Below are 10,000 nucleotides of genomic sequence, written 5' to 3' on the forward strand. Positions count from 1 at the left end.
CGTAAAAGCCTGAAAGCCTCGCCGGGACGGGTCGACCTCAGGCCACAGGTCACATGGTCAGAGGTCAGCCAGGGGTCAAACACAGCACAGCACTGAGAGGACACCATCCATTCAGCCCAGTGAGCACACTGGAAGCTGGAAATGACATAACTGAGCTCTGAGGAGACGTTCAGCATCACTGAGTGTGAAGGTATGAAACACTGGAGACATCGATATTCAATATTAAACTGAGTCTGAGATCCTTGATTTTGGTCTGTGACATCAACTTATTCCGCCCTCCTCCTGCCTTCACGGTGAGGCAGCGGCCTCTAGTGGTTGAAGTAATTATGACGGAGCAGAGGAGGAAGTCAGGTGACGTAGCATAAAGAGTAGAATGTCAAATGGAGGAAGGCGGAGCAGATGGACTTCCAATCAGAGGACGGCCGTTTGCGTCCCGAGTGAGACCACACGTCAGCGTTGACGTTGTTTAACTTCCATAACGGACTAAAGTCACGTCACCGCTCCTCGCCGTTAACCACATGGCGGCCAAACTCGCGTCCCTGCTGCTCTCCAGAGGTTGAGCCATGAGGACGCCTGCGATCTCTTTCAGGATCAGCAGACAACACGTTTTTTCATCCAGATCCAGAATCTCTGAGGATTCTGTGAATATGTTCTGAACGACAGGAAGTGATGTTCAGCCCACCTGAGGGTCAAAGGTCAAAGGTCACTTTAAATCAATACTTTCTGTTCTACGATCTGTGGCTGCGGCTCAGAGGAGGGTTACTAGAGTGTCCTCTCCTTCTTCTTCTTCCTCCTTTTCCTCCTCTTCCTCCTGTGGGGATGTTGAATCCCGGTGAAGTGCTTTCACCTGCAGCAGCTCTCACCTGCAGCAGCTCTCACCTGCAGCAGCTCTCACCTGCAGCAGCTCTCACCTGCAGCAGCTCTCACCTTGTCGTCGATGGTGAAGTGTTTCCAGGCTCGAGCCTCCTGAGTGCTGATGTTCTGGTACAGCTGGAACGACCCGTCTCTCCACCTGTAGATACCCGAACCAGGCCGAGAGTCCCTGCGGGTGGAGACATGGGCGTTACCATGGAGACGCAGAGGACACGGGTCAAGCGGTCGGATGGTCGGGTTCCGGTCTGTTCTACCTGTTGGCTGCAGCCATGAACAGGCCTTCAGACGGGATGGAGAACAGCTCGACGTCAAAGGTTTCTGAGCTGGTGTACAGGTCCTGGTAGTCCTCCACGTAGTCCAAACGCTCCTTATCTGCAGAGGACACGTGAGGACACGCCTTCATTGCATAATGCTTTCTCACAATGTAGATTTACGACTGCATCACAATAAATTTAACCTTTATTCTGATAACATTACTATTTTGCCCAAAATGTTGTGACTTTGCTCTCAGAATGAAAAATTTCCCTCCTCGTGGCCTAAAAGCAGGCAGTGAGCTGAACCAGGTGGAGTTCACACCTGGCAGATCTTAAATTAAAAGGTTGATCTCTGAATGGAAAAACTGAAGAACCGTCATGGACTTCATCTCATTGTTTTATGATAAACTCTGTCTTCAGCGTCTGAGGACGTCTGAAGGACCTTCACACTCACCCTGCAGCAGCGTCCTCCACGCCAGGCCGTCACACATGAACAGGCCTTTCCTCTGAGCGTTGAACCACAGCTGGCCTTGTTCTGGTCCTGAACACGGAGGAGGACTCCCCACCGTCACTCTGGCCTCTGCCTCTAAAATACAACACAACCAACGTCTTCGTCACGTCTTCAGGAGTTTAATGATGGAGGCTGATATTGGACAGATGTTTTACTGTGTGGAGTCCAATATATGTAAATTAGCACCAGAATGAGTCCAACAAGCAGATCAACAACACTAAAATGTAAAAGAATGTGGTTAATACATCAAATAAAAGAGAAATATGCTAAAATAATACAGTGAAAACGAACAGTGACGTTTAAAAAACAAACAGATGGAAGCTTTAAATGTAAAATCTACTTAAAGTGTTTTAGCTCAGTAAGCTAACAGCTAACAGCTGAGTAAAAAGGCTTTAAAGAGGCTCAGCTTTGAACCTTTACAGTAAAATACAAGGAGAAAAGCATCTTTCCCTCTGAGGTGTCATGGAGTCAAAGCAGGAAGCAGTCTGACATGAAAATACTCAAGTAAAGTACAAGTACATCAGATGTGTACAGCTGACAGTTGGCAGTGGGTGGAGGTGGAGCGATGCATCATTAATGTGATGGAAAGTCCCTTCAGTGCAGGAGCAGCCCTCGATGACAGCTGCAAACCACCATCCACCTGTGATTTCACCGTCTGAACCGAAGCCGTAACTCGATCTGACTGCGGTCGACAGACAGACGGAGGACGGCTGACAGCTCGCTGCTAATGAAGTGAAGGTAATGAAGGTTGTCGTCACTCCTTCAAACACACGTCCTCATTACGAGCTGACAGAGACGGACGACTCTTACATCATTACGCTGAACATCACCTGAAGGGAGAAGACAGCAGCACGACAGCAGACAGAGAGGCTGCTAACGAGGTCCAACCCGCTGAAGACAGAGACCGCTTCACCCCAAAGACACACGACAGCACCTCAACATCAGGACAAGAGACGACACTGAAGTCCACAGGCGCCACATCGCCGCTGCCGCTCCGGTCTGAGGACGTCCTGCAGGTCTCATCCAGCAGTCTGCACTGAGGCCGTCCATGGACAGACGAGACCTTCAGTGTTCCAGTAATGAGACAACCATGAGACACTCTGAGTCACACCTGGAGTGACGTCTTGTGCCGCTCACACCTGACACTGATGGTGCTCCTCCCTCAGCTTCACAGAGGACGTCCACAAGTCCTATTGGCTGAACCTAAGACAAGCCTGGACCTAACGGCGTCTCTCCAGCCACTCAGAAGCATCCAGCTCTCACCTGTGGTCTCCGCCTCTGAATACTGAGCGCCACCTGTTCCAAAACATCCACCATCGTCCCGGTTCCAGAGCCTGGATGACGACAGACCTGCTGCTCTGGCGTCTGTCGTCATCCAGAGACCCAGCACCTACGTCAGAGCGTCTACGTCTCGTCATGGACTTCAGCTTTTAATGCAATGCTGTCCAGCCGGCTGCACACCCAGCTGCTACAGCTGCAGCTACCCCACCCCTTTTTCCAGCGGATTACGGACTCCCTAACAGACAGGAAGGAGGCCCAGAAGGAGAGAGGCAGACCGATGGGTGTGACGACACCCGGCTCACTGCCTCCCCAGAAGCTTCCATCCAGCCGAGGAAATTAATTTCACGGAAGTGTGGCGTGTGTGCAACTAACTATGTGTGATAAATAAAAGTACATTTCTTCTTCTTCTTCTTCTTCAATCTGTTAGCATCATATGAAGACCTAGGACATCTTAGCTTTAGCCTCCACCAGAGACCACCTTGGGAACCCAAAATGAATTGAGTGCAGATGAAAACATATTTCTGCAAAACAAAAGTCGAATATTTCTCGTTATCCCTGTTTTCTGTGCAGTCCTGGTGGTTTTTGCCTCTTTGGACCATGAAAATACTCAAATGTCTGAGAAGGTGGAAACTTTTTGCTTTTTGTGCTCACAGCTCATAAAAATGTCGCCTTTGACGCGGTTTCCTTTCAGACTTAACTTCATGAATAATAGTCTAGGAAAGGCTGGGAACCTGAGGCCACGATGACTTGGTTGTGTATGCAGCGCACTCACCTGTGGGCAGGTATGCAAATCAAACCCACCACAGACAGAGTCATAAAGAGTAAGATATGCATCAGAGGCAGAGAGAGTTCAGACCACTGAACTTCATTAACTCAGAAACTACTCACAGTTCACCTCAACACTCGACCAAATCCTCTTTAAGAGAATCTGAGCACTGTGAACGTGGCGCCATTATCAACAACAGCTAGCAAGCTAACTGATTTTGGATTGTGCCAAACGGTGTCCTGACTCTTCTCTTTTATTCCCCAAAGCTGTGACACAAACGCAGTTACGAATAAGCTAAACTAGCTAAACAGCTAACAATACCTAAGTGAAACGTTAGCTTACTAGCTAACAAGTAACCAAGGGGCATTACAGGAACATTTCCAAATTAAAAGAAGCTGACAAGCTAACTGAGACTGTAGAGCAGCTACAATGTAAAGTTGTATTTCTCCATCTACAACTACAGACGTTAGTTGCTAACATTTGTTAGCTAGGGAGCTATGAAGCTTACAAAATGCTTGCTTGTTAGCTAACGAGCTAGTCTGAATGAACGTATGATGTAAGATAGCAGCAAAGGAAAGAAATGAGAAAGAAAGTCGTCCCGTCTCACACTGGAGGGGTGGACACAGTAACATGAACACACCTGTACCATGTCAGTACCTGCCCATCACCTCAGCACCAGTCTGACACTGTTGTCATGGAAACACACATCAAACAGCAGGACAGACTCCGACTGTCAATCAAACTGCTGGTTACACACACACACACACACACACACACACACACACAGTGACACATAAAACCAATCGCTGTAATGGCCTGTCAGTCACACACACACACACACACACACACACACACACACACACACACACACACACTCTCACAGGAAGCAGCTCGTACAGCCTGTCAGTCATTTATGGGCTCAGATTACTGAATCACTGATGCCATCACAACCAAAACCACCAACACTGAAAGGTGAGAACAGGTAAGTGAACCTGTGGAGACCAGGAGGCCGAGGAGGCCGAGGAGGTGTCCCGAATCCCAAATCCTGTCTGTGTGTCCTAAAAATTAAAGTACAGTCGTTTTGAAGAGTTATAGCCTCCTGTGAGCTGTTAGCAGCTCCTGTTAGCAGCTCCTGCTAGCTGTTGGCTGTTAGCAGCTCCTGTTAGCAGCCCCTGCTAGCTGTTGGCTGTTAGCAGCTCCTGTGAGCAGTTAGCAGTTCCTGTTAGCAGCTCCCGCTAGCAGTTGGCTGTTAGCAGCTCCTGTTAGCAGCTCCTGTTAGCAGCTCCTGTTAGCAGTTAGCTCATCGCTGTACAGATGGTTGTCTTCTGTGATTTGTCAGCACATTTCTGGACTTTGAAGATGATGATAATCAGAACATGAAGCTGAACTGAATCTCAGGACATGAAGTGTGATTTTTGACCCAAACCGTGTCAAACTTTAACTTTTCAAAGAGGATTCAGCAGTATGTCACGCCTTTACCATCCTCCACGTGCTGTTGGTTCAACATGGTATTTTGGCCACTGTATTGATTAGAATTGATGACATTAGTGATTACTGATCACATTTTTAAAGCGCCTAGTCTTCTTACCATATGGGTAAACTGGTCCAAGCTGGTCAGGCTGGAGCGGGGTAGACTTAAGGACCTGGGGGACGGCCAGCTCAGCGAGGCTGGGGTCAGGGGTCGGACATAGTCTGGGTGTGGCATCTGAACCAGGAAGTAGAACCAGCTGTCGCAGTAAACCCTGAACACAGACAGAACAGTGTGAACCGGCAGACAGGACAGGATGGACGGGACAGACAGGAAAGACATTTTCTCCTGAAAGCTTCTCCTTTTAGTCATGAGGCAGCAGGACCCTGAGGGTCTGTCTGCAGTCCTGATCCTGATTTCAGACTCACAGAGAAGCGTCCCCTCGACCTCCTCCGGCTGCCGATGAAAAACCTGGACCCTCTAGTGCTCAGAGTGCTGGGGAAGGACTGGACCTGTTTACTGGGAGACAGACCACCAGTTAAAGCTTCAGGGTGACTCTGTGCTTACAGAGCCAGAGACCAAAATAAAAATGGATGGTGTCAGAAACCATCAGGGACAAACCAGGGCTATCCACCAACAGAGCAGTCTGAACCAGACCTGGCAGAGATGAGCTGAAGTGGACCAGTTTGAATAAAGCTCAACTGGATGGAACCAGACTGAAGTGAACCAGGCTGAGCTGGACGGAACCAGGCCAAACTAGACCCAGACCCAGACTCAGACCCTGAACTGAGCTGAACCAGTCTGAACTGATCCAGGGTGAGTTAAGTCTGAAGTGGACTGAACCAGGCTAACTTGAACCAGTGAGATCTGGACTGAAGGTGACTCACAGCTCCAGAGGCAGTCCACAGTCGACGGTCAGTGTGACGTACGGTCCAGTGATGGCCAGTACCACCGTGTGCCAGCGGTTGTCGTCCAGTGCAACATCCTTAAAGCTCATCCGTCTCCGCCCACCAACACCTGGGGTCGTGACCAGAAAGTGGAGGCGGTTCTCTGAGACACGTAACCCCAGCAACAGCAAATCAGATCCCTCCTCCACCACAGAGAAGATGTACTCATTCCTCTAAAAACAGAGAAGAACAACAGGTTAGACCAGACCAGACCAGACCAGACCAGACCAGCCCAGACCAGCCCAGACCAGACCAGACCAGACCAGACCAGCCCAGCCCAGCCCAGACCAGACCAGAACAGCCCAGCCCAGACCAGAACAGCCCAGACCAGACCAGAACAGACCAGACCAGACCAGACCAGACCAGACCAGAACAGAACAGAACAGCCCAGACCAGCCCAGCCCAGACCAGACCAGACCAGACCAGACCAGACCAGCCCAGACCAGACCAGACCAGACCAGACCAGACCAGCCCAGCCCAGACCAGACCGGACTAGACCAGACCAGACCAGACCAGACCAGCCCAGCCCAGACCAGACCAGACCAGACCAGACCAGACCAGAACAGCCCAGACCAGACCAGACCAGGCCAGCCCAGCCCAGCCCAGACCAGACCAGAACAGCCCAGCCCAGACCAGAACAGCCCAGACCAGACCAGCCCAGAACAGACCAGAACAGCCCAGAACAGACCAGACCAGACAAGACCAGACCAGACCAGACCAGACCAGCCCAGCCCAGACCAGACCAGACCAGACCAGACCAGACCAGACCAGACCAGCCCAGCCCAGACCAGACCAGACCAGACCAGAACAGCCCAGACCAGACCAGACCAGACCAGACCAGACCAGACCAGACCAGACCAGACCAGCCCAGCCCAGACCAGACCGGACCAGACCAGACCGGACTAGACCAGACCAGACCAGACCAGCCCAGACCAGCCCAGACCAGACCAGACCGGACTAGACCAGACCAGACCAGACCAGACCAGCCCAGCCCAGACCAGACCGGACCAGACCAGACCGGACTAGACCAGACCAGACCAGACCAGCCCAGACCAGACCAGACCAGACCAGAACAGCCCAGACCAGACCGGACCAGACCAGACCAGACCAGAACAGCCCAGACCAGACCAGACCAGCCCAGACCAGACCAGACCAGACCAGACCAGACCAGACCAGACCAGATCAGGTTCTGCTCAGTTCTACCGGTTCACCTTCTGTTTCAGTCTGTGTGTCTTGATGGTGGCAACCAATGAGAACTCAGCAGGGAAGTAGTCACAGTTGGTGAAGATTTGGGAGGCGGGGAAACTCAGCGCTGTCACCACGGCGCCAGCCAATCGGAGACCTCTGGACCCTCTGGACTGAACCATCTGCACCTGATTGGTCATTGGATTATTTGTTTATCTACAGCAGCTGCTCTCATTAATCTCTTCATTTTCCACCAATCTGTCAATCCCTGCAGGTGTCCTACCTGTGTGGGTGGGGCTTGTCCCGGGATAGGTAGGGCTCTGGCCAGCAGGTCAAGAGGAAGCAGGTCTGAGGAGGAAACACATATTCTCTCTTTTCAGCTTCAGAAACAGATTGTTGAGTGTCACATTCATCAAACTCGGCTCGTTTCAGGTGAAAATACAGAAATACACAGAAATACTACCATCAGGACGAACTCGAAGTACCAGAAGTAACAGTACTCATTCTGCAGAGTGGCCCCATCCGGAAAAATGATGGATTATGATTACTGACGTATCAACGATGCAGCTGGTAAAGGCTGAGAAAATGAACAGCTGGTATTTATCAGATCTCTTTCTAACAGGACATTTTCCTCTGACTGTGATCAATAAGTGTGATCAATAAGTGTGATTGATAAGGGTGCTGACAGTCTGTCGTGTGGTCAGCTGGACGGTCATCTTTATCAGCTCTCAGATGGAAATGATCTGCTCTCAGATCAGTTATCAGCTCTGCACAGTTTATTTTTATCACACTATCACCTGAGGGGCCATGTTTTACTCCAGCGATCTAAAAATAAAACCAAAGGTGAGCTGAGGTACAGGTATCAGCTGCTGGCAGCTTCTTGTATTAACTCCAGTCACAGCAAACATTTCAGCGAGCGGATCTTTACTCATTATTCTCAGAGCAGCTTCGAATCAGCTGTTTAGTTTGAGTGATGTGTGCAGTCACATGTGCAGTCACCTGTGCAGTCACCTGTGCAGTCACCTGTGCAGTCAAGGAGTGATGGATAAAAACATATGAACAAACAGAGAACTGCACATACAGGCCTACATGTATGTATTCACACAGGACAGTCACAGAGCGGTACATGCTAAACGCTTGATGTGATCTGCGGAAACCTCTTGAGGCTACAGGACAAATGTGGGAACCAGTTAAATGCACATTAAACAGAATATATATATATATACACACACACACACACACACACACACACACACACATATATATATATGACACTGAATATAAGAGCAGCAATCACATTTACAAAAACATTTAGCTGAACACAACACAGGTACTTCAAACTGAGACCAAGAGTAAAAAGGGACAGAGGTGACTGGAAAGAGACGCAGACTGAGGTTTAATCCTGGTTTCTTAACTGACAGCACGGCTCCATGTTAGCTTTTAGCTGGAATTCCCCTTTAAGCTCCTCCGTCGCTCTGCCTGTATGTTTCACTGCTGCAGTGGGATGAATGGAGGCTGAATGGAGGATGAATGGAGGATGAATGGAGGGAGGGGACAGCATGACAGAAAATGATCTCACATTTCAAAGACACAAAAAACTACGAAGCACAAAGAAGCACAAAAACGTCTGAAACACCCGCTCAGCTCAAACAGAGTAATGTTAACAATCACAGCAGGGAGGACACATTCAGGAGACACTGCCGTCCACAGATTCATCGCTTCAGTGCAGCAGCTGTTAGCTTCATGCTAACACTTAGTCAGTGTTGACTAAGTTTAGTTTAAGCATCGCTGAACCTCAACAGGCTGCAGCTCACAAACTAGTTCTAATGTCGAGATTTGTTGTTCCTGAATGTTCACGCCCACTAACTGCCAGATGAAACTCTTCTGTAGCTAGCTGAAGCAACTGACAAAGCTAACGTTAGCATGCTAATATCTAACCTGTTTTGTAGATGAGTAAAAGAAGTCATCTGGACTACAAATGAAACATCAGACCTGAAGATTTTCCTCTTGCTTCCTGTGCTAAGCTAGGCTAAACATGTACCAGACAAGCTTCACGCTAATGATTTGTGAAAGTTGAGATAAAGCCATAAATCGAGTTAGCTTCTACATCCTGTTTGCTCTGAGTTCGTGTCTAGTTCTGCTACGTCAGTGTTAGCTCTGAGTACGAGGCTCAGTTAGCTCAGAGTTAGCTTCTCGGTCTAGTTGGCTCAGATCTTGTAGTTTTGACAGACAGTTAGCCTCAAGGTCTCATGAACTATGCATTAGCTTCAAAGTCCAGTTAGCTCAGAGTCAGCGCTTAGTTCTTGTCTTGATGCTCCAGTCACCTAAAGCCAACTGACTACAAAATGAATTGGTGACTAGCTTGTTAGCAAACATGACACTTCATGGAAATCTGACAGTCTCGGCTGAACAGCACATAGAAAGTGTCCCAAGAGCAAAAGTCTCTTTCCAAATCTGGTACTTTTATTTCTTTCCTGCATTTTGGTGAACATATGTAAAATCTTTACATGAAGACCACCGACATCCACGAACAGGAGGTGGTAGCTAGGCTACTAGTTTCCACCTGCTTCCAGTCTTTATGCTAAGCTAGGCTAAAGACATCCTGGGCCAGTCTGCAGCGCACACGCAGAGAAGATGCAGACAGATGTGATCACTCTGACTCTGGGGAGGAAACGACGACGGACTTCCTTTAGCGTTGACATTCTGTCAACTCTG

The 10,000-nt window shown here is 49.2% G+C and overlaps 1 protein-coding gene across 2 annotated transcripts in view; it reads right to left on the bottom strand.

Moving 5' to 3' along the window:
* LOC139340404 (thrombospondin-type laminin G domain and EAR repeat-containing protein-like) overlaps nt 1–10,000 on the bottom strand; it is a 17,995-nt gene that overhangs the window by 7,776 nt on the left and 219 nt on the right. For both annotated transcript variants that reach the window (XM_070976210.1, XM_070976208.1), the window contains exons 2-9: nt 7,569–7,633; nt 7,312–7,473; nt 6,041–6,273; nt 5,582–5,672; nt 5,274–5,427; nt 1,582–1,713; nt 1,128–1,245; nt 928–1,042 (exon numbers count right to left, since the gene is read on the bottom strand). In XM_070976210.1, coding sequence (XP_070832311.1) covers nt 928–1,042; nt 1,128–1,245; nt 1,582–1,713; nt 5,274–5,427; nt 5,582–5,672; nt 6,041–6,273; nt 7,312–7,473; nt 7,569–7,633 — 1,070 coding nt within the window. The remainder of the gene's footprint in view (nt 1–927; nt 1,043–1,127; nt 1,246–1,581; nt 1,714–5,273; nt 5,428–5,581; nt 5,673–6,040; nt 6,274–7,311; nt 7,474–7,568; nt 7,634–10,000) is intronic.

The sequence above is a fragment of the Chaetodon trifascialis genome, chromosome 12, assembly GCF_039877785.1.
Source record: "Chaetodon trifascialis isolate fChaTrf1 chromosome 12, fChaTrf1.hap1, whole genome shotgun sequence".
Classification (NCBI taxonomy): domain Eukaryota; kingdom Metazoa; phylum Chordata; class Actinopteri; order Chaetodontiformes; family Chaetodontidae; genus Chaetodon; species Chaetodon trifascialis.